The 23,707-nt window shown below is 52.3% G+C and overlaps 2 protein-coding genes and 1 long non-coding RNA gene across 10 annotated transcripts in view; 1 reads left to right on the forward strand and 2 right to left on the reverse strand.

Moving 5' to 3' along the window:
• Nucleotides 1–701, reverse strand: part of JAK1 (Janus kinase 1) — a 67,031-nt gene extending 66,330 nt beyond the window's left edge. For 2 of the 4 annotated variants that reach the window (XM_068953437.1, XM_068953435.1), the window contains exon 1: nt 471–701. The gene's annotated coding sequence lies outside the window, so the exon portion shown is untranslated. The remainder of the gene's footprint in view (nt 1–470) is intronic. The other 2 variants (XM_068953438.1, XM_068953436.1) reach the window with 2 other exon arrangements.
• A 638-nt stretch (nt 702–1,339) lies between these two features.
• Nucleotides 1,340–16,759, forward strand: LOC138068068 (uncharacterized). Of its 5 annotated transcripts, none has more exons than XR_011142670.1 (4): nt 2,835–4,248; nt 8,184–8,316; nt 12,806–12,901; nt 13,352–16,759. XR_011142670.1 is itself a non-coding variant. In XM_068953447.1 (3 exons), exons 2-3 carry the CDS (start codon nt 3,700–3,702, stop codon nt 6,071–6,073), a joined length of 1,407 nt encoding a protein of 468 aa, XP_068809548.1. In that variant the 5' UTR covers nt 1,340–1,823; nt 3,111–3,699; the 3' UTR covers nt 6,074–7,403. The 5 variants fall into 5 exon arrangements, 3 of the variants coding, with proteins under 3 accessions (XP_068809548.1, XP_068809549.1, XP_068809550.1); XR_011142669.1 differs by lacking the exons at nt 12,806–12,901; nt 13,352–16,759 and adding exons at nt 5,216–5,686; nt 7,410–7,577; XM_068953447.1 differs by lacking the exons at nt 8,184–8,316; nt 12,806–12,901; nt 13,352–16,759 and adding exons at nt 1,340–1,823; nt 5,216–7,403 and having other exon boundaries at nt 3,111–4,248.
• Nucleotides 16,760–16,844: 85 nt separating this feature from the next.
• LOC104153091 (uncharacterized) lies at nt 16,845–22,185 on the reverse strand. The gene is made up of 2 exons (XR_011142671.1): nt 22,090–22,185; nt 16,845–19,970 (listed from the first exon to the last, which is right to left on the reverse strand). It is a non-coding gene; the product is annotated as an uncharacterized lncRNA (long non-coding RNA).
• Between the last annotated feature and the right edge of the window lie 1,522 nt (nt 22,186–23,707).

The following is a 23,707-nucleotide window of genomic DNA, read 5'->3' on the forward strand; positions in this document are numbered from 1 at the left end:
CGTCCATCTGCACGGCTAGACACAAGGCCGACGCGCAAGCGAGCGATACTGCCAAGCGGCTCCGCTCTGCGAAGAAACCCGGGAACTCCCGTGACTTGACGGGGGGAAACTGGGCCCGACTAGGGATCTCGGGGCCCTGCGCTAAGACCTGCTCGCCGCCACCAGCGCGCCAGGCCCCGTCCGAGCCCGCGCGATGCCTCCCACCGACACAACCCCCGGGGGCAGGGGGCCCTTTCGCAGCCCCGCGCCGCCCCCGCCGCGGCGAGGAGAGGGCAGCGGCCGGGCGGCGGCTCGGCCCCGCCGGGAAACTCCCGCCCGCCGGCGCGTCGGCCATGTCGCGGGGCGCCCGCCGCCCGCCCGCCGCCGCCTCAGCGCTCCCCGCCGCGCCCGGGCGACCCCCCCCCCCACACACACCTCAGTCTCCCCCGCCTCTTCACTCCCCCCCCCCCCGCCACCCCGGCTCCACTCACCGCTCCCACGGTGCCGGTGGCGGCGAGGCAGCGGGTGGAGGGCAGCCGGGCGGCTCACCCGCTGCCCCTCATGGCCGTGGGGCGCTGCGGGTGGCGGCGGAGAAGCCGGCGGGCGCTCGACGGCGGCGGCGGCAGCAGCGCGACGACCCCAACTCGGCGGCGGCGGCGGCCGCCAGCGGAGCATGCGCCGCGCCGGGCCCCGGCCGGGCCGAGCTGAGCAGCGGCGCGCCCGGGGGCGGCGCCCGGCTGCCGCCCGCCTCCAGGCAGCGGAGGAGCCTCGCTGAGGGGAGAGGAAGCGGCGGGGGGGGGGGGGGGGGAAGCGCTGCTGCCGCGCCGCTTTCCGGCCCTGAGGAAGGGGCGCCTCTGGGGGGGGGGTAATGGCGGCGGGGGGCAGGGGAGGAGCCGCCATTTCGTGTCTGCGGCGGGAGGGGGACCGCGTCTTCTGTCTCTGAGGGGAAGGCGCCTCGGGGGGGGTTAATGGTGGTGGGGGGGCAAGGGGGAGCCGCCCCTTCTCTGTCTGAGGGGAGGGCGCCTCGGGAGAGTTAATGGGGGAAAGGGGGGAGCCGCCATTTCGTGCCTGCGGCGGGAGGGGGGCCGCGTCTTCCCTGCCTGAGGGGAGGGCGCCTCGGGGGTTGAATGGCGGAGGGGGGCAAGGGGGAGTCGCCCCTTCCTTGCCTGAGGGGAGGGCGCCTCGGGGGGTTAATGGCGGTGGGGAGCAGGGAGAAAGCTGCTCCTGCCCGCCCTGAGAGGAGGGCGCCTCGGGGGGGGGGGTTAATGGGGGCAGGGGGGAGCGGCCATTTCGTGTCTGCGTCAAGAGGGGGACCGTGTCTTCCCGCCCTGAGGGGAGGGCGCCTTGGGCGGGGGGGGGTGTTAATGGCAGCGGGGCCAGAGCTGGGGGAGCCGCTTTCTGCCACCGATCAAAGATGAAGAGGTTTTTAAGAGCGGTGTCGTTATTTTTGCTACCTCGTGTGCTGAAGAAACAGCTGTTGTTCTTTTGCAGGTGTTCGGCACTGAGCCTGGCTGCGATAAAGCTGTCACGGAGGCTCTCCAGAAACGCCTCAGCCCAAAGCTATCACGCCGATGGGTTCCTCCAAACCCTCCTCTGAAAATATAATTAAAAATGAGACAGAAGGAGCCTTGTTCTCACAACGGCTCCCAAATCTTAAAGCTGGGGCTATGGAGAGGCTGAGGGAGCGGGGCCTGTTCAGCCTGGAGAAGAGACGGCCCCGGGGGGAGGCTGACGCAGAAGGAAGTGGGCACAGAGGGAGACAGGACACATCTCGGGAAGTTTTGGATCAGAGGTGACCCAGGACGGTGCTCAGAGGCTGCGTAGGACTGGGAAAGCATAGGGAGGCAAGCGGACAACTCAGGGGTGGGTCTGGGGTGGCTGGGTGCAGACAGAGCCTGTTAAAAGATTTCTAACCGGAAATGACTGCGATCCCATTTTTTCCCCTAATCCTCACTGAAATCCACTCCAGAGCAGAGCTTGCTAGAGCATTTTTCTTCTGCGCTGCTTGTGGGAACTTAGCAGCTGGAAACGATTCAGCCTCCTACATAAAATGGAGAGTGAGGCAGTCGTTGCAATCCAGTATGAGCTCTGTGTCTTCAAATTAAAGTTTCACGTGGGACTGGTATATTTGGATTGTCTCGAAAAACATACAGTCCTCTCTCTCAACTCACACACGCATGCACAGTGAACTAGCGTAAACAACCCAGTGTTTACACTTACATGATGAGATACATAAAAGTCTCCCTTCTGCCCAGAAAAGAAATTGGTTTCTTCGTTGTTGTTTCAAACTCTCTTAAATTCACAGGAAACATAAGTATGAGTGGAAGTAATATCAGTAAGAAAATGATTCAGTTCAATAAAATGATTTCCCCCCCCTTCCCACACACACACGCCTATTTGGCATTTTTTTCTGAAAGAAGAACCAATCTTCTGGGGTTTTTTTGTGTGTGAATCGTCCTAATAGCAGAATCAGGCATTAAAAAAATGTCCCAGTAAATGTGACCCCATCAACATACTGGTAGTTTCATGTCATTTACTTCAGTTTAATCAGAGCACAGTGATAAGATACTTTGGTCAATGTCTTCTCATGCACTGACAGCACACGCATGTGCAAGTCCCCTTGCTGCTACTAAGCGTTTATAAACTAGCGGCCAATATAGCTGAAAAGTCCTCATTTGTCTGTCTTCTACCTCAGCTCTCTCACCTTGATTTTTGAACCTTTTCTTTTGGAAATCAACCCATAACTCTCCACCTCCCACACCAGAGCTGGGGGCTGATTGCTCTTTTCCTCCTGCCTTCCGCTTCCAGGGGCCTGGGGGAAGCCCTGGGGCAGGAGCGAGTGTTCCCTTGTGCACGTCTGTGTGAACCCATGTGTGTGTGTGTGCGCACCTCTGGGTGTGTCCGCATGCTTGTGCATGCCCATGTGTGCCTGTGTGCCTGCGCATGTGCTGTGCGTGGCTGTGGGGGCTGTCAGAGACCCGACAAAATGTAATTTGGCTGCCAACGCACTGTGTTCGTTTTTTCCGCAGCCACCTGGCACTGATGTAGCTTGATTATCAGCACTCCGTGGGCGCACGGGTAAAGGACTGGAGTTTCACGTCGTTTCAATTACTCTGGTAATTTTTACACAGGTTGGAGAAGAGACTGAGGTTGGAAAGACAGAAGGAAATGGGTTCACTCCACTGAACGGCTGGTGCGCTTGTGAACATGTTAGCTGGCTTCATCTGGCACTGGGAGAGGGCGAAGCCCCCCAGCTAAGAAGGCACCTACAGAGGTGGCGTGGCTCCTTGCTGGGCAGAGGCAGGAGGAGGGCAGCGGCTGCAGGCTTCGCTCGACCAGCCCTGGCTCTTGCTGCCACTGCCTATCTCATGCGAGACAGCATCCGGTGGCAGTGTAAGGGACAGATAATATAAAAATGTAGGGAAACATATCACCAGATAAAGGAGCTGCGGGAGGAAGTTAGCAGGCTGCGTAGCATCCAAGAAGATGAGCAGCAGATTGACGGTATTCTCGGAGACTGTGCAGCTCCAGGAGTCCCCATCTGCCACTGCAGCAGAGTTGTCGGAGGGCTCTGTACCATGTGTAATGGTCCATCATAACACTGTTGAAGAAGGCTGGAAACTGGTGACCTCTCGTAGAAGGAGACAGGCTCTTGCTCCTCCTCAAGAGTTGCCTTAGAAGAACAAGTGTAGCGCCCTCCAAGCTGAAGAGGAGCTGGGCATGGCTCCAAGGGAGGCAACTGGCCTGGCAGACCCTGTGCCATGCAGGAACAGCTGGAAGAAGCGGCAAGTGATTGTTGTGGGTGACTGCATGCTGCAGGGGACAGAGGCACCTATCTGCCGAACTGACCTCTTGTCCAGAGAGGTTTGCTGCCTGCCAGGGGCTCGAATAAGAGATGTCATGGAAAGACTGCCAAGGCTTGTCCACGCATCGGACTACTACCCTCTGCTGATCTTCCACGTGGGTGCTAACGACACGAAAGGCAAACTGGAAACCATCAAACAGGACTTCAGAGCTCTGGGGATGGTGGTCAAGGGTCTGGGAGCCCAGGTCGTTTTCTCCTCAATCTTGCCTGTGAGGGGAAAGGACGGGAAGAGGAGTAGACGCGTTTTCCAAGTGAACAACTGGCTGCGCCGCTGGTGTTGGCAACAGGGTTTTGGTGTCTATGAGCATGGACCCCTGTCTGAAGAGCGACAGCTGCTGGGCAAAGATGGGATCCACCTTACCAAGCAGGGCACGCGTGTCTTTGCCAACAGATTGGCCAGCCTGGTAAGGAGGGCTTTAAACTAGGCAAGATGGGGGAAGGGGAATGGTAGAGTGACACGGTACTCGGTAAAACACCACTCAAGTCAGGAGCCTCCAGCGGGTGCATACAACCAGGGGAGACAGCATGGAACATGGCTATGGAGGATCCTCTTGCACCGTGCCTGGGGAGCTTACATGCTTGAGTGGCTCTCTGAAATGCCTGTACACCAATGCGTGCAGCACGGGGAATAAGCAGGAAGAATTAGAGGTCCATGTGCGGTCGCAGGGCCATGATCTCATTGCAGTGACAGAGACATGGTGGGATAGCTGTCATGGATGGCTACGTGCTTTTTAGGCAAGACAGGCCAGGAAGGCGAGGGAGCAACTAGAATGTGTGGAGCTCTGCTTGGGTGGGGGGGGTGGATGAAGAGCAAGTGGAGAGCCTATGGGTAAGGATTAAAGGGCAGGCTGACATGGGTGACACTGTTGTGGGGGGTTTACTACAGGCCACCTGATCAGGAAGAGGAAGTCGATGAGGCCTTCTACAGACAGCTGGAAGTAGCCTCAGGATCACAGGCCCTGGTTCTCATGGGAGACTTCAACCACCCTGACATCTGCTGGCAAGACAGCACAACTAGGCACAAACAGTCAAAGAGGTTCCTGCAGAGGATTGATGATAATTTCTTGACTCGGGTGGTGGAGACGCCAACGAGGAGAGGTGCATTGCTAGACCTTGTACTAACAAACAAAGAAGGTCTAGTTGGAGACGTGAAGGTTGGGGGCAGCCTTGGCTGCAGTGACCATGAGATGGTTGGAGTTCAGGATCCTGCGAGGAGGGAGCAGGGCAATAAGTAGGATTGCAACGCTGGACTTCAGGAGCGCTAACTTTGGCCTCTTCAGGGACCTACATAGGGGAATCTCCTGGGGTAGGGCCCTAGAAGGAAGAGGGGTCCAAGAAAGCTGGTTAATATTCAAGCATCACCTCCTCCAGGCTCAAGATCGGTGCATCCCTCTGAGGAAGAAGTCGAGCAAAGCGGGCAGGAGACCTGCATGGATGAGCAAGGAACTCCTGGCAAAACTCCAACAGAAGAAGGAAGTCTACAGAATGTGGAAAAGGGGACAGGCCACTTGGGAGGAATACAGGGACGTTGTCAGAGTGTGCAGGGATGCGACGAGGAAGACTAAGGCCCATTTGGAATTAAATCTGGCAAGGGATGTCAAGGACAACAAGAAGGGCTTCTTCAAATACATCACTAGCAAAAGGAAGACTAGGGAAAACGTGGGCCTGCTGCTGAATGGGGCGGGTGCCCTGGTGACAAAGGATATAGAGAAGGCAGAGTTATTGAATGCTGCCTTTGCTTCAGGCTTCACTGCTAAGGCCAGTCCTCAGGAATTCCAGACCCTGGGGACAAGAGAGGAAGGCCGGAGAAAGGAAGACTCTCCCTTGGTGGAGGAGGATCAGGTTAGAGATCTTAAACTTGACATCCACAAATCCATGGGCCCCGATGGGATGCACCCACAAGTGCTGAGGGAGCTGGCAGATGTTATCGCTAGGCCACTCTCCATCATCTTTGAAAGGTCCTGGAGATCAGGAGAGGTGCCTGAGGCCTGGAAGAAAGCCATTGTCACCCCCCCCCCCCCCCCAGTCTTCCAAAAGGGCAAGAAGGAGGAGCCAGGAAACTCCAGGCCTGTCAGCCTCACCTCCATCCCTGGAAAGGTGATGGAACAGCTCCTCCTGGAGGTCCTCACTAAGCATCTGGAGGACAAGAAGGTGATCAGGAGTAGTCAGCTGAGGATTCTTTCCTTCAGACTGAGAAAACTGGTCATAAAAGTGGTTCTTTCTTCCTAAGACGGAAAGGCACGGAAAGGAGCGTGGGGCCAGGCAGGACGCGGGGCTGGGGGAGCAGGAGACATCCCCAGGGCCCGAGGGCAGCACGGAGCCGGGCCAGGCGAACGACGGGCCCGGCGTCTCTGGGCCCATCCGCCTCGAAGCTGGGTGTTGCAGGTGACTTCAGGCAGGACATTCCTCCCCGCAGTGTCTCCCCATCAGCAAAGCAGCTGCACCTCACCATGCAACATCGCAGAGATTGTGAGGCCCCCGGATACTCAGCGATGGGGTGGGACTTGCCACGGGAACGGCATAAATAGATATGCTCACCCCAAAGTTCTTTCATCTGATCTGTTGCTGAATTTATCTTAAACTTCCTGTGCTCACATAACAGGCATGAAACTCTGTTTGTGACTCTGTTTGCACGTTGCTTGTCTCTCTTTGGAAAAAAAGGTGAAAAAAATGATTTTGAGGCATCTGCAATGTATAAATTGTTTCTTCACAATTATCGACTTCTACGTGTTGTACTCAAACTCTTTTTTTTTAAGCCAACTGGGGTTTCTAAAAATCTCAGATGGGGAAGGAGATGTACTTCAATTTGGTGGTCCAAATTTACTTAGCAGAAAAATGATTACATTTTGTTCATCCAAAGCAGACCTTGCTGCAACGGCGCTCTGGCGGCTGCTGCTGAAAGCCAAGCTGCGGGGCGATTTCCTGCTCGGGGGCGAAGCAAGCTGGCAGACCAGCGTGTAGGAGGCATAACGCATAGCTGCGTTTCCTGACTCTGGGCCTGGGGGCCGGGGTTCACTCGCTTTGCTCAGCGCTGGGGGTCGTGGAGATGCTGCTGCCTTGTCCCCGTCCTGCTTCAGGAGCGCTCGTGTTGCGACTTCAGGTCGTTTTCTGCTCTTTCCCGCTGCCGGCTTTCTGGTTCTTCGCTGTTCTCTTAACAAAATGAACCAACAGAATTATCTGCACTTTTTCCAGGTTTCTCTACTGAAAAATATACCTTATGTTCACTTTTTGTGAACCAGAAACTGGAGTTGTGTACAACACCGTAGGACAACTGCAGCGAATGGCATTACAGCAGTGCCCGCAGCTCAGCGGCGCACTGCAATCAATGCAGACTAAATCCAATATCTTGTCTCAGTCCCCTGCTGTTCTGAGAAATAACGAAGCAGTACACTGTGGTGTTGCTGGCCAGCTCCAAATCCCACTGCTGACTTCCCATCCACTGAAGTCAGACTCGCTCTGCAGGCGCTCTCTTACCGCGCTTCGAGCAGACTAATAAAATATGCAAAGATAAGTCAATATTGCCCAGACTCTCAGATTCATTTTCTTTGGCTCATCTGCTCTCCAGCCGCTGCCGTCCTCAGAAGGATGCGTCTGACAGCGGCCCAGTTATCCATCCACTTGTCGCCTAGCTGCCTGCCAGCCACACTGCTAGCCCTGGGAGGAAGCAGTTGGATTGGACACGTGGCAGAGGTTATGTGACATGCACGATAGGATATATAACAGCAAAATCTAGGTGTGCAAAAGGTGGCTTTTATAAGGGCAAATGTAGCACTGATTGGAACTGGAAGTGTGTCTGCTGGCAGGGGGAGGAATCGGATTAGTGTCCAGCACCCTAGATCAGATGCCTCTGTCGCAGGCAGTCTTTCAAGAGAATACTAGAGCGTGCAGCACTTCTAAAATCTTCAACAACTTACTAGCAACTGGGATATGCAGCCTTGTTAGGACAGCTTCCAAAGCACGCTCTGTTGCTGCTCTTTTCCTCATTTGTACCCTTAGAAACTGTATTTTCTTGGTCTATGTTATAAGGCAGCATTTTTCTGTGGTGCTTGCCATATTCCCCCTCCCTCTGCTGTATGGAGAGGGAGAATTAAGGTCGTGTTTCAAGGAAGGGCTTTGTCCATAATGCCACAGAGGGCTCAGAAATAAAAGCTGGACGGCAAACAAACTCCAGAGCCTCATCTCATAACGCTGGCACCTCAGTGTGCTCGGGCAAATTCCTGTCTTACAGCTCATCTCTGCCCCATACCACCTACTAGTAGGAGCGCCTGGGAGTGGTGGGCAGTAGTCATAGTTTAACAGATTTATCCTGCCACATCTAATATGTTCTTTATTCCCATAGGACTTTTTTCCAAGCTCATTGAGGACAATCAGTATCACCGTAAGGAGCTCAGTGCCCCAGGTTTTGCCTTCCTACGGCCGTACCACTTAGCTGTGCACGCAGTGAATTCAGCAGGACTGCGTGTCTAATTTCAGTGAGTACATATGTGTTCACAGGACCGAAGTCTAAGCCGGTAAAAATCTCAGAGGAATTTTTGTACTGCAAATATAAAAGAAGGGTAACTGAAAATGGATCACAGTTACGCTTGTTGCAGCTGATTAAATATGTAAGAAAACTTATTTTACAAAAATAGGCAAAACCATAATATTAGTGAAGACTGCTTAGAAATAGTTAAATACAAGATCTGTTTTTAGGGGAGATTAAGATTTATAGATAAAGCAGGCCAGTTCCTACATTATTAAGTGTTCACTCTAGATTGTGTTTAAATGACATGATCTACATTAAGAGGATAATTGTTGTAGCGTGCTTTGATACGCTTAGGGAGGGGTTTAAAATGTACCGATGGCATTCAGGTTGCAATGCAAGTTCCTATTAAAATAGCTGATAGTGTAGTTTCATTCCATCACATTTATGGAAATAAAGAACAGTGCAGGATTTTTCTCTCATTTTATGCAACTCTGTTCTTCTTCATTTTCCCTTAAGTGAAACACACTTTATTTCATTCAATTATTTTAAAAGGCTATGGTGTGTTTAATTTAGCTGAGTTCAAAGGGTGAAAAAAGAGTGAAAAATCCTTAGTCTAAGACAAAACTAAGTAGTTACTGTGTTCCTCTAATCTTTCTTTGTCAGATAAAACACGCACTGTGGATTGTGATTAAAATGAGCTTTCCTTTAAATGCAACTGCAGCAGCAAATTTACACCCAAAATTAATTAGGCTTCATTAGTAATAAATCTCTGGAAGTTTTAATTTCCAGAGACCCCTGCACTATTGCATTCCAAGCCAAACGCAGCAAGGCTTCAGCTGCTGGAGGGGTGGCGTCATGTGGTATCTTGAGAAGTTGTTGTTCTGCACAGGATGGAAATTTTTCTAAAAAAGCAGGTGACGTTTTATCAGTCTGGGAACGTGAAGCCAAGGCATTTAAGGAAATTGCATATGAAACACACCAAATCTGCAGGCAATCCAGGGCACACATCAGAAATACCAGCACGGAGCCTCTCATATTCTGTTTGCCGATCTGTGCCCATCTGAACTGGCGCAGCTTTCATCAACAGGCTGCCCCGGCACAGGTACTAACTTCTCCTCATCCACTTCCCTTTGGAAGAACTGCTTCTGCTCTGACACTCCAAAATGCTGACCCAAAAAGGCATTTGTGAGCTAGCACTTTGGTTGGCATGTTTTTGTTAAACTCACACTCTCTCTGGTCGATAATCACGCAAAGTGAGATTCCCGGTCATGGAAAGCAGAGAAATCCCTGTAACTTCAGAGTAACAGAGGAAAACTGCTGATGTTCAGACCTGTTGTCTGCCTCAGCTGCTCCTTCCTCTGCCTCTACCTTTCTCAAGGGCTCTTTGCTAAAGCTGTTTAGTACAGCCAAACTGTAAACCAATGGGGTTGGTGCTGGTGATAAGTAATAACCAAGCAATAGGAGTGAGCATTTTTGCTGTCTGTGGTGGCAAGTGAACTAAGCTGGTGGTTTCAATCCAGTTCCTACTTGTTCAGCACAGAACGGACATTGCTGTAACAAAGACATTGCCCCTGGTACCGAACGATAAATGCACGATACGTGTGGCCCTTGACTTATTTCCGTGAATAGCAGCACCAGCACCAGGCTGGTCCCAGAAGCAGCAATCAGGTACCAGCAGGAACAAGACCCATGGCTGGTCTCTGCTCAGGTGGTGCAACACGATGCTGGTGTTGGGATGGGTCCGCTGGCCCTCTCACCAGCGGGAAGCCGTTCGTAGCAAGCACAACTGTAGTGCAGGGAGGCCCAGAGCCACCAGTGGGCAAAGCCCTTTTGGTCGAGAGCAGAGCCTGCAGGAAGACAGCTCGGCCCCTGGTCACCCTCAAATTGCTGTGAACGCCCCCGCTCGCAGCAAATCCGGTTTCCTTCGCTCTCCCAGTCCCGCAGCCCACGTTGTGTGCAAGACAAGCAAGCTATCAGGAATCATTGGCTCTCTCACGGACTTATTTTTAAGCAGGAGGAATCTGAAGCTTGTGTAAATGTTTAAACACATGTCTGTCTTGAATTATTCAGTGTATTCTGCCTGCTTCTGGAGTTAATTAAAATGGAGGGCAGTCGACAGTGAGTTCTCATGCCAGGGAGGAGGCAAGCTGTGGGGAGAGAGACTGCTGATAAGCACCTGACCTTTTTTGTCCTTCTATACACTGCAAGCTTGCCACACCATAACTGATGTGCTCTCTCAGCAGTACTGACAAGCAATTGCAGGAAAGAAGAATCATACTAAGTTTGCCTTAATTTAAGGAGGCTGGTGTGTGCACAGCACCCGGGGACTGACACATCCGGAGCTAATTTTCCTCGGGAGGCTGCACTGCCTAGTTGCGGAAGATCCAGGGAATCATCCAAAACCAAGAACTGTTTCTCTCTTGCGTAGTTGCAAACCCAGGGCTTGGTGGCTGCACGATAAATTAAGTCCAAAATCCCTGGGCGTGTCCCAGGTGAGACAAGCACGTGTTTTACAGCTAAGGTGAAGCTGGCGCATAGCCCAGAGCAGTTCCTCCCAGTTTTGAAGTCCAGCACGCAATCTTCCTTCTACCGGCAGTAGGGATAACACCTCTTTCTGTATGGGGCAATGCACTGGGCATCAGGAGAGCTGAGTCCTCGCTCTGGATCCGTGGGTTTGTGGCCAAGCTACCTATGATTTGTCTCTCGGCTTTCAAGTCTGTTCAGCTGGAATTGTGTAAAAAGATGAGGTACGCTCCAGAGGCCCAGCTACCTTTCCAACAAAAGAAGAAACCTGAGAGGACTTACTTGCCTGCTGAGATGTGTTTCTGCCTTCTTCTCGATGGTTCAGGGTAGTCTTTGCCATTACGGCAACGTAAGTCCTGGGACCATTCCATAATTTACGCAGATCTAGGCTTTGATTCTATAAACAAAGCATGATTCAGGGTGGTTAAAAATAAATCTGTGGACAAAATCTTGAGGAGGGCATGAATACACTCCCAGGCAACATTCACAGAGGCAGGCTTTGGGTGCTGCATGCTTTTGCCTGGAATCAGGAGTAATCCACCATAAGTGCAGCCCTTGTCCCCTTGAAGTCAAGGGGCAGGGTGGGAGTTGAGATTGGGACCGGAATTTCACCTATGATCTGAAGTACAGGTCTGATCCAAAGCCCGTTAGAGTCAACAGGGCTCCGCCGTTCCACTGGTCCCAGCAGTGTTTGGTCCCAGAAAGCATGCCATATTAGCACAGTGTGAACGCATGAGCTCGTGTCTGAGTTTATTCATCCTCGCAGACCTTTCTGGCCCTCTCCTGCTTCTGGGAAACATTATGAAGAGCAAATTATGCACCGCATTTCAGACTGTTGACTTTATCATCTGCCTGAATACAGAAATGATAACAGTAACTTTGATATTATACCACGTTGAAACGCTTAGTTCCTGTTGAGTATTTTTGTCCCCAATCAGACTTTAAGTTACAGTTTCCCTTTGTGAATCAAGCTACTGACAAAAACTCAGGATTTGCATGTCACTCCGGCTAGGAGGAACAGTCAGTGGTGGCCTGAGATACCTTTATTCATTTCCGGCAGAAAGGAGCAGAGTCCTGCTGCCTTGGGCACAGGAGGAGCTGACCAATGCAGTGCGTGGTCCCTGCTCAGCAAACCACATCGCTGTCGGCGCCTCAGCTCAAAAATGTCCAGCACTCCCCAAAGGCCACAGACCGGTTCATTCTGAGTTGAAGTCCTCCCCGCCATCCATGCATTGTTCCAGCATAAGTATCCAGCCTTGGACCCAAAACGCTGGCATGTCCAAGTAGATCCCTTATGCTCCTTTTTTTTTTTTTTTTTTTTTCTTTTTTGGTGGAGCCAGTGCCTGGCTGTGTCTCAAGGCGGTCTTAGAAGAAAAGTGCATGGGTTTGGTGTGTTCACCTGATTGCGCTGACCATTCTGTGTGCCTGGCTCTTGTTGCAACAGCTCAGTCTTGGTTAGCAGATATCTCTGAAATTTGAGATTTGTCAAAAATATTTTATGCAGAAAGTAAGGAAAAATGATCTTTTCTGAGAGCGTCATTCTTTGCTGACATAGCACGCCTGGGACCTACTTTTCCCGTTAATGGGCATGTGTAATTGCCATTAATGTTACTGCACAGTGTTTGCATTAGGTGGAAAAGGACCCTCTCACCTGGAAACAGAAGCAAGCCTCACAAGAATCACAGCACTCCACTGGGAATAGTGAGAGTGGGAATGCAACTCCAACACATGAATCCAATTTAATGCTAAGAAAGAGAAAATAAGATATTGCCACAGTTGAGCATATTTGTAATGAATGAATGATGATGAATTCCCTCTATGTTCATGAAATTTTTGCAAGCAGGACGTGAAGATCTGGAGCTGATTTGGTCACAATTATTTGTGAATAACTTTGCAAACTGTTTATTTTCCATGAACAACCTGTGATTTCAGGTGCTGCTTTGGTAGGCAACACTGTATACTTTTCTTTTTAGGATCTAATTGCGCTAGTGAAGGGTAGGTGTATGAGGTGCACCGGAGCCAATGGAGAACAGTCACCAGAGAGTCCTTTGCACTTCTGTGGGCAGAAGGTGAGTCTGGGAGGGGGAACCCTACTATCTGCTGTGTCCAAGTCCAAGATACTGGCTCCAAAAGCTTCCAGGCTGCCCCTGGTCCCATGAGACTGTGTAGCACTGCCTCATTGCTACAGCTTGTGGACAGGGGCTCTCTTTATAAACCCTCAGCAGAGTAGGATGCTGCATCCCAGCTCCATCCCCAGTATGTGTCCGCAACTCCCAGCCTCTCCAAAGGCTCTCTGGTTTACCGCTTCCTGGAAGGGGTTATGCCTTCGTGAAGACAAGCAGACATAAAGGGTGTATTTGCATACAGCAAGATGCAAAAGAGACAAATCCGTACAAGTCCTACCCTGCAAGGTTGTCTGCCCTGATTTCCCTCACTTTTGGCTTAGCCAGTCTCTCCGGGATCTATGTCCCCACCCTGCCTTACAGTTTTCTCTCCCCCACGGTTTGCTTCTTCCTCAGATGGTCCCACAGCTAAACATGGCCCTCCCCAGCTCTGCCCTGGGAAACCCATGTCACGGCCTGACTTGACTTCAGAAAGCAGATTCTGCATACAATATTCACAATGTTTAACAGCAGCACACTGTCACGCCATTAACCGAAAGACGGTTTCCTTTCATTATCAGGGGAACAAGCTTGAAGATAGATGGAATTGGTTTCACGAGCCATTGTGCTGCACTTCATGGAGCTTTAACTGAGCTACCTCTGCTTCTGAAGGGAAAAAAAAAAGGCTGAAGGGCTGAGGTGGTAAAATTTCTGGTCACATGAATAGTCTTCACCAAAGTCTTTATCAGCTTCTTTTCATTTTAGTTTGGCCAACGTTTCTAGACTCACATTCGGAAATTGCTTAACCTGACCTAAAAACTAGTTTGTCATTGTTACATTCTGGTACATCTTATCCTTCCGCATATCAGAACATTGCAATTATGCTAACTGCGTTGTACAAATGTCAAATCAAGATCTGGATTAAAATTCAAGTGGAAGTGTTTTGCACTAGTCAGAGACCATTTGAATGACCAATAATTAAAACACAGTCTGATTCACACTGGGCATCATTGGATTTTGGGATGACGACCGTGTCTGAAACTGTGTCGGGATGGATTCTTTCTACTTTCAGTACTACTAAAATGAAGCTTTTTGGTACTGACGTTTTTAGGCTGTACACTAATAGAAGTGTCACATTTTTAAAAAATATTTTGGGCAAAGGCAAAATCTGTAACTGGTTTCAAGGTTCAGTGCTAGCAGAAAATAGAAATATTTTATCTTGTTGGTGTCAGAGAAGCAGATATTGGCTGGCCAGCTTGCTCACAGCAAACTTCTACCCTTAAAAGGATCATTTATGGATGAGAGCCAGGAGCAGAACAGACCATCTCGTCTGCAGCCTCGCAGCCCTGAGGAGATGTCGCAGGAGCAAAAAAAAAACTGCTGTTCTTCTCATGCAAAACGTGGGTGGGAAGAGGAGGGCCTCCAGATGGGAAAAGGGACTTTCCTGGTGAAAAAGGCTGAGAACCACTGGACCAGCACAAATCCATCTGGAACAACAGCTGAAATGTGTCAGAAGAAAATTACCTTTGCTTGGGATTAAAACCATAACATACAGAAACTTATCAGAAAATTGGTGGTCCTCAGAGAGCTTATTTCTGAGTAGAAAGTCATGTGACATATCATTGTATGCATGTTGTTTACATCTTTCTTTAACACAGTTTGTGGGAGGAAGTGCTCCACTGCCAAAAAAGACTTGATAGCTGCATTGTTCATGTGTAGCAATATTTAGACACAGCAAACCCACCAGTATTTATAATAAGTCTGATCAATTATGATATCCGTAGGAAGCTACAGGAAAAAGAGCTGGAGACTATGTCCACCAAGCTAGAAAGGGACATTAAAGGCTTCCATTAAATCTAATGCAGAGAGAGGTGGTGTTTTCCAGCACAGACAGCGTTTTCGGTTCCTGTCCCATACGAATACTCTAACCTGTAATTGTTTTAACAGGAAATGAGAATCAAAATCTGAAACCTAGAGGCCCATATAATTTGAACAGGCAGCTTTGCTCTCCTTCGCCAGTACTTGGTGCGTGCTGCGGTACACATAGGGAAGCTTTGCTAACGTTGTGCGGCTAGCAGCGCTCACTAAAGTACTTGAGTTGGTTATTAAACCAGAAATCTGATCCAAAGCTCATTAAGTAAGGAGCCTTATTCCTTGGATCAGGTCCAAAACAAAATTTGTATCTGCCTCTGAGTAGTTACCTTACTTCCTGTGGGAAGGATAGCCGAAAAGAACTTTTCAGTTTCTAGTACGAATCACTACCTTCATCGCTGTATTTATCAGTGACTTCCAAAAGCAGTCCTGAACGCAGGGACTCCAGGAGGGCCTGGCTGCAGGTCCTGTCACTTCCAGCTTAAGAACTCCACTATCACCTGCCTTCCTCTCGGGAAAAGAGATGCTTCTTCTCCGAGCACCTGCTGGCTCCCAAAATGAAAACCAAAATAGCTAAAAGGAGAGAGAAACCAGGAGTGGCCAGCCTGCAAGCCTACAGGAGTTCCCACTCCGCCTCTGCACATTTCTCATTAACCAGAACGCTGGCGCTGCATGTCACGTGAAGGAGGAGCGTGCGCGTGTTGCTGCTGTTTGAACCGGAGACCACCACGGTACTGCACAGCAGGAGACGACCTCCTTCCAGTTATGAGTGTATTTCAGTCCAGGTCAAGGGGTCCTTTCAGACTTCTGAGAGGCAAAAAGGAAGCTGAGGGTTGGCAGTACTCAGCTTAGATTTTTATCTGTCTAGAACTTAAAACTCTTGGTAGCAGGATGTCTTTTTTATCATTTGTACAGAAACAGACTCTGGCCACTATCACAATACCAGTAATACTTTCCCCGGTTTAAATGACGCACATTGGCAAAACGTTCCATCCCAGCTGTACGGCACCGACACGTCGGGCTCGCAGACGTAGCCAGCGGCAAGGTCTGGCAGAAACACCATCCAGTAAAGGAAGATCAGAGGAGTCACATAAGCCATATAATTGCCACCCTGGAGCAGACCACTGGCTGAGCTAATCCCTGCTCCTCTCCCCGGCAGTGACCAACAGCCAGTGCTTTGTAGGAAAGCACAGGGCAAGTCACTGGACAATTATGAATCATCCAGCCCAGATGAAAGTGTTTGCTAGACCCCACTGGGCTAATGACCCCAGTTAACGATGATGGTATCAAGAATAAAGTGTGACCTCTGGCAACCGCTGCACCAACCGCCAGCCTCTGCAGTCTCAGAGGGCCATATGCTTCCTCAGGGAGGATTTGGGGAAGGGACGCCACAGACACCACGCTAAGGGGTTTGCAGGTCTCTGCCTATGTTATGCAAAAAACCCTCTCACACTTCACCACTCCCAACCACAAATTGACCCAATGGGCCCCTCTGCTGTAACTTTCTAGCACTGCAGCCTCGCACTGCAACACCTGCACACAGCACCCCCACTAGGTCCCCTGCCTGGGCAAGGCTCCAAGAGCACATGGGATATAAAAACCTCAGCCTCTAAACAGAAGTTGTATTTCTTTTCAACTCGCATGGCGTAAAAATTACAGACCTCGGCTCCAGCCAAAAAACACAATCCCTGAAGACCTTTGCCTTTCTAGATACTTTGATGAAAGGATTTGACCTTGTGACCGCCCCACTGAGCCCTCTCCATTATTTGGGGTTGTTTTCCCTTCCACACCCCCCTCCCCTACCAGTACGGAGCAGACTCGAACCAAGGGAATTTTTTAAATAGCTCGAGGAGACTGCTTAAAAGGGGGCTTGGTTTTCTGTACAGCTACAGTGTCATTCCTGGTTCCTCTGGTAGACAGCAACCCGCATCTCTGCTTTATTAATGCTCCAGCAAACCACACAGGACCCTGCTCCAAAGCGCAGCGTTTCTGAAAGATCTTCCAAACCAAAAGAGTCAATTAACAGGCAAACTCTCAATAGAGATAAAGCATAATTTTTATTTGAGTAAAACTAGAAGCATCTTAACCACCAATTCCCCCTTCTTCTTCAGCTGAGTTAAGATATGAGTATCTTAAAATGAGTATCTTCCACTTCAGCACTGTGCTGCATCGTACTTGCTTAAGTAAAGTCCATCAGTCCCCCAGCTCCAAGCGAAACCCTGCGCTTGGCTCGGCAGCCCTGTGAAGCTCAGATGGCTGCCATCCTTCAGTTATCACAGTACTGTACCTTTACAAGAGACAGCATCAGCACTGTGATAACTGAGCCAGGGCAGCCTGTCAGTCATTGCAGCCACCGACATCCCCCCTGTAACTCCGCTGAGCCGAGCGGGCAACTCCTCAGTCTTCTCATCCTGTATGGAGTGTTTTTCATTTGAGATAAACACAGATGCCCAATCACCAGGTGAACGGCTCAGAAACTTGATGATCATTTAACAAAAGCAGCTTCATGTCTGAGGTTACAGTCCAGCTTTCCAGGTAATAAGTAGTATCTTAATGAACGAGGTGGTGTCTTCAGTGCAGCTCAAAGTGTTTTTAAGAAATAAAAGTAGCAGCTTCTTCTGCCCAATCAGCCTTAAAAAGCCAAATCTAATACTGCGGGATTTAACTGGGAAAGGGTAACGTGCCCACTTTGCAAACGCCACTAGAGAAAATGAGGGTGTTCCCTTCCCACCTCCTTTAAATTCACTGGAGCTGAAAAACAGCATTTGATGTTTATGCTACTTGTGTATTGAATGTCATGAGCCAGAGAGCGGGTATAACTGGCCAAGGGCCAGGTAAGTTAATGGAGCTACGCAGTTTGCAACAGCTGAGGACTGGGACCATTAACAGAGGGAGTACGAGGGTAGCACCGCACCGCGACTGTGCTGCACCGAGCATGCTACGCTCTTACCAAGGCAGCAGCACCGTGGAATTTTACAGTACTGCAAACAAGTTCAGCTGGGCTTAATGAAAGTTTGTCACACACGTTTCTAGAGCTGGGGTGGCAGAAGCCCATGGCTGTGCCTACCGATGGCTTCAGAGGGAGCAGCACCAAACTAGGCAGACGCCACAGTCTGCTGCGCCCAGAAGCAACTGCAGCTGGAGGAAGCAGAAGAGATGTCTGGAGGCTTCAGGAGCTTCAAGTATGTGGCTGGCATTTTAGGTCACAGGATGCAGATACAAGCTTGTGAATTAAAGAATTGCACTATAAACTAATTAAAAAGGGCGGAGGGGAGTAGAGGTGACACACACACGTATTTGTCATGAACAGGTATTGCAATAAATCCCACGGCACTGTTCCTTCCCCACCCCGCTCCCAGCTAACACCATCAAATAAACAGATTGAGCTCAGAAATGAGTTTTAAAAAAAAAAATCCATCTCTCAATGTGTAACACTTTTACAAGGTGAAAATTAAATATAATGTTTAAAAACCTAATAACCTATTAAGATGTTGGACTTCACTAGTACAGCTAACTCATGTTTCTAACAGGAGGAAAGAGAAACTCCAAAAATGACTCAACACTCTAAACAACTTACCTGAAAAAAAAAATCTCGATATGTCATACAGGCTGTTTTCAAAAGAGAGAAATATGTAACGTTCAGCTGCATCCAGCTATCAAAATGGTGCCCTACAGGCTTTTAACTCAAGAGGGCAGTGGAGAGACATGGAGAGAAGTATCTGAACTGAAGCACGCACTGAAAAAAATATTTGTACATATTAAAACAAACTACAAACATACATTACATAAAAAGGGGACAGTCAACAGATTATGCAATACTGACGTAAGATGCTGACACAGATGAGTTAAACATATATCCTAAAACTCACTGATTTGCTACCAACTGTAAATTAATCAGCATCATGAAATCTGCTATTGCTAAGAAAAAAAACTAACAAAACTTGGTAAAAGCAAGTATTTAGAAGTTCTGCACATATAATGACAACTTTTCAAAAGGAAGGGGACCACATAAAAAAAATGCTTGCACTCACTTCAAAATGGTATTACAACACTATTATTATTCCAGAGGAAAAATTCTACTGACTTCAGTAACACAGCATAAAGGTAGAACTGGGAATTTCAGAGGTTGAAGTGATTAGAGAGGGATTGCTATTTTCTGCTTCAAGTATGTCTTGATCTCATATTTAAGATTTTCTTCCATGCTTCAGGAGTTACTATTACACTATTTAGAGAGAGAAGGTACGTGACCACAAAGGTAAACAACAATCCTTCCCCAGCAGCCACTGGTACAAGAAGACTATTGAAGTTACATGCATATTCTAAGGGGTGATGCCATTTTCTCTAGAGAGGATACTCCAGTACAAATACGATTCATTTCTCCAATACAATGGGCACATGCTGATTTTGCATTGCTTAAGTCAGAATAAGACTATACAGACCTAATGCAAAAAGCAAACAAATACAAATGCGCAAAAATGAATAACTAGATTCCCATTATCCAAAGAAATCCCATTTTTAAACTAAAAACACATTAGGTTAGGGTTTAGGACATATTTTTGTTCACACTACTACTAAGGTATTGCATATTTCCACGATTCTTTTTTAATTCTACATTCCAGTGTTTGCTGCCAGATCTTCTTTTTGAAAGTCTTCTGGGTTTGTCTAGCTGTTTTTTAAACTCTGATTCCACCTCCTGCCCCTTTGGGGCTACCAATTCAGTGCATTTTTTAAATTGTTTTGTGTGAAACAAAATGCCGTTAATATGGCACAGAGAGGATTACTGATATGCCCTGACCCTAACAAAAAAACCTCGTGATTTTTCACCCTACACGCGTTGAGTACATTGGACTACTACAGCCCACTCTTGCCCTGCATTTACAGGAGCTTATCAGGTGTGCAGGTAGCAAGCATGTTTCCCATCCTGATTAGCGTTGTTTTAATAACAACTTCCAGAAGTCGGAAGAGAAAGAAAAAAAAACCCACCAAACACACACACAAGCTGTGAGAACACAACGATCTTAAACAATTCAGTAGCTTTGACGCACAGGTAAGATACTGGATTTTAAAAGCGATGCTGCGAGGAATTACAGTACCTGGCAGGCTCCTGGGCCAGCGCGTCCTGGCCCCGACACCTGCCGGGGACGAGCTCCTCCGGACGCGATACCTGGAACCGGGGGCAGGAGGCAGATTTAGCAACACGGAAATCTGGCGTAAAGGAGCCGCCAGCGACAGTTTCCACCAAATCCCTCCCAGCGGCTGCAGCTCCCGGCCCGACGCTCACCCCGGGCGTGCGCCGGACCCTCCCGCCCCCACGAGTAACCCCACGGCCAGCCCCCCAGACACAGCCAGCCCCACGGCCAGCCCCCCAGACACAGCCAGCCCCCACAGACGTTCACAGCCCCACGACCAGCCCCAGAGACACAGGCAGCCCCACGGCCAGCCCCACAACGGACCCCCACGGCCAGCCCCACAGACGTTCACAGCCCCACGGCCAGCCCCACAACCGACCCCCACGGCCAGCCCCACAGACGTTCACAGCCCCACAACCGACCCCCACGGCCAGCCCCACAGACGTTCACAGCCCCACGGCCAGCCCCACAACCGACCCCCACGGCCAGCCCCACAGACATTCACAGCCCCACAACCAACCCCCACAGCCAGCCCCACAGACGTTCACAGCCCCACGGCCAGCCCCACAACCGACCCCCACGGCCAGCCCCACAGACGTTCACAGCCCCACAACCGACCCCCACGGCCAGCCCCACAGACGTTCACAGCCCCACGGCCAGCCCCACAACCGACCCCCACGGCCAGCCCCACAGACGTTCACAGCCCCACGGCCAGCCCCACAACCGACCCCCACGGCCAGCCCCACAGACGTTCACAGCCCCACGGCCAGCCCCACAACCGACCCCCACGGCCAGCCCCACAGACGTTCACAGCCCCACGGCCAGCCCCACAACTGACCCCCACAGACGTTCACAGCCCCACGGCCAGCCCCACGACCGACCCCCAAGGCCAGCCCCACAGACGTTCACAGCCCCACAACCGGCCCCACAACCGGCCCCCACAGGCGTTCACAGCCCCACGACCAGCCCCACAACCGACCCCCACGGCCAGCCCCACAGACATTCACAGCCCCACGACCAACCCCACAACCGACCCCCACAGGCGTTCACAGCCCCACGACCAGCCCCACAACCGACCCCCAAGGCCAGCCCCACAGACGTTCACAGCCCCACAACCGGCCCCACAACCGACCCCCACGGCCAGCCCCACAGACGTTCACAGCCCCACAACCGACCCCCACGGCCAGCCCCACAGACGTTCACAGCCCCACAACCGACCCCCACGGCCAGCCCCACAGACGTTCACAGCCCCACAACCAGCCCCACAACCGACCCCCACGACCAGCCCCACAGACGTTCACAGCCCCACAACCGACCCCCACAGCCGTTCACAGCCCCACGACCAGCCCCACAACCGACCCCCAAGGCCAGCCCCACAGACGTTCACAGCCCCACAACCGGCCCCACAACCGACCCCCACGGCCAGCCCCACAGACGTTCACAGCCCCACAACCGACCCCCACGGCCAGCCCCACAGACGTTCACAGCCCCACAACCGACCCCCACGGCCAGCCCCACAGACGTTCACAGCCCCACAACCAGCCCCACAACCGACCCCCACGACCAGCCCCACAGACGTTCACATCCCCACAACCGACCCCCACAGCCGTTCACAGCCCCACGACCAGCCCCACAACCGACCCCCACGGCCAGCCCCACAGACGTTCACATCCCCACAACCGACCCCCACAGCCGTTCACAGCCCCACGACCAGCCCCACAACCGACCCCCACGGCCAGCCCCACAGACGTTCACACCCCCACAACCGACCCCCACAACCGACCCCCACAGCCGTTCACAGCCCCACGACCAGCCCCCCAGACACCGGCAGCCCCACGACCCGCCCCCCCGGCCCGGCCAGCCCCCCCCCCCGGCGCTCACCCTCCAGCCCCCCCGCGGCGACGAGGCGGCCGGAGCCCCCGAGAGCCCGGCGCGGCGGGGGCGGCGGTCCCGCTCCCCCCGCGGCGGCGGCGGCAGGCCCCGCCCGCCCGCCAGCCCCTGTAAACACCGCCGCCGCCGCCCGGAAAATCCTAGTGCGCAACGGGACAGCTCCGGCTCCAGCTCCGGCCCCGCCGCCCCGGCCCGGCCCCGCCGCCGCCCCGGCCCCGCGCGGAGCGGCCCCGGCGGGGGGGGGAGGGGGGCGCGGGGACCCACCTGTGGCGGCGGCGGCGGCGGCGCGGCCGGGGCATGACGCAGCACGGGCTGGGCGGCGTGAGGGCCGCCATTTTGGTGTGTTTATGGCAGCGCCGCGCGGCCATGTGACGGGGCGCTTCCGGCAGCGGGGCGGGGGCGGCGGGGGCGGGCGCCGGCCGGACACGGCCACGGCGGCACGGGGCACGGCGACACGGGAAAGGGACACGGACACGCGACATGGGGCACGGGGACACAGGGACACTGAGACGAGACACGGGACACAGGACACAGGGACACGGGACACGGACAGGGGACACGGGACGGGGACACGGGGACACGGGAAAGGGACACGGACACGGGACATGGAACACGGGGGCACAGGGACACAGATGAGACATGGGACATGGGACACGGACAGGGGACACGGGACACAGACATGGGAAAGGGACACGGACACGCGACATGGGGCACGGGGACACAGGGACACTGAGACGAGACACGGGACACAGGACACGGACAGGGGACACGGACACGGGGACACGGGAAAGGGACACGGACACGGGACATGGAACACGGCACAGGGACACAGATCAGACACGGGACACAGGACACAAGGACATGGGACACGGACAGGGGACACGGGACACAGACATGGCAACACGGACACGGGGACGCAGGAAAGGGACATGAAACATGGGACACGGGGCACGGGGACACGGGAAAGGGACACGGACACGGGACATGGAACACGGGGACACAGGGACACAGATGAGACATGGGACATGGGATACGGACAGGGGACACGGGACACAGACATGGCAACACGGACACGGGGACGCGGGAAAGGGACATGAAACATGGGACATGGGACACGGGGACATGAACACGGGGACACGGGAAAGGGACACGGACATGGGGCACGGGGACACTGAGACAAGACATGGACATGGCAACACGGATATAGGGACACGGGAAAGGGACACGGACACGGGACACGGGACATGGAACACGGGGACACAGGGACACAGATGAGACATGGGACATGGGATACGGACAGGGGACACGGGACACAGACATGGCAACACGGACACGGGGACACGGGAAAGGGACACGGACACGGGACATGGAACACGGGGACACAGGGACACAGATGAGACATGGGACATGGGATACGGACAGGGGACACGGGACACAGACATGGCAACACGGACACGGGGACGCGGGAAAGGGACATGAAACATGGGACATGGGACACGGGGACATGAACACGGGGACACGGGAAAGGGACACGGACATGGGGCACGGGGACACTGAGACAAGACATGGACATGGCAACACGGATATAGGGACACGGGAAAGGGACACGGACACGGGACATGGAACACGGGGACACGGACACTGAGACAAGACATGGGACACAGGACACAGGGACATGGGACACGGACAGGGGACACGGACATGGCAACACGGACACGGGGACACGGGAAAGGGACATGAAACATGGGACATGGGACACAGGGACATGGACACGGGTACACGGGAAAGGAAGATGGACACGGGACATGGGGACATGGGACACAGTGACACAGGACATGGGACACAGCGACACAGGACACGGGGACACATGACACAGCAACAT

The sequence above is a fragment of the Struthio camelus genome, chromosome 8 (assembly GCF_040807025.1).
Source record: "Struthio camelus isolate bStrCam1 chromosome 8, bStrCam1.hap1, whole genome shotgun sequence".
Classification (NCBI taxonomy): domain Eukaryota; kingdom Metazoa; phylum Chordata; class Aves; order Struthioniformes; family Struthionidae; genus Struthio; species Struthio camelus.

Excerpts from the sequence above, each read along its gene's own strand:
- LOC138068068 (XM_068953447.1), top strand. The coding sequence starts at position 3,700 with ATGGCTCCAAGGGAGGCAACTGGCCTGGCAGACCCTGTGCCATGCAGG. Across the intron at positions 4,249-5,215 it reads CCAACAGATTGGCCAGCCTG|GCTCAAGATCGGTGCATCCC; the intron begins GTAAGGAGGGCT and ends CACCTCCTCCAG.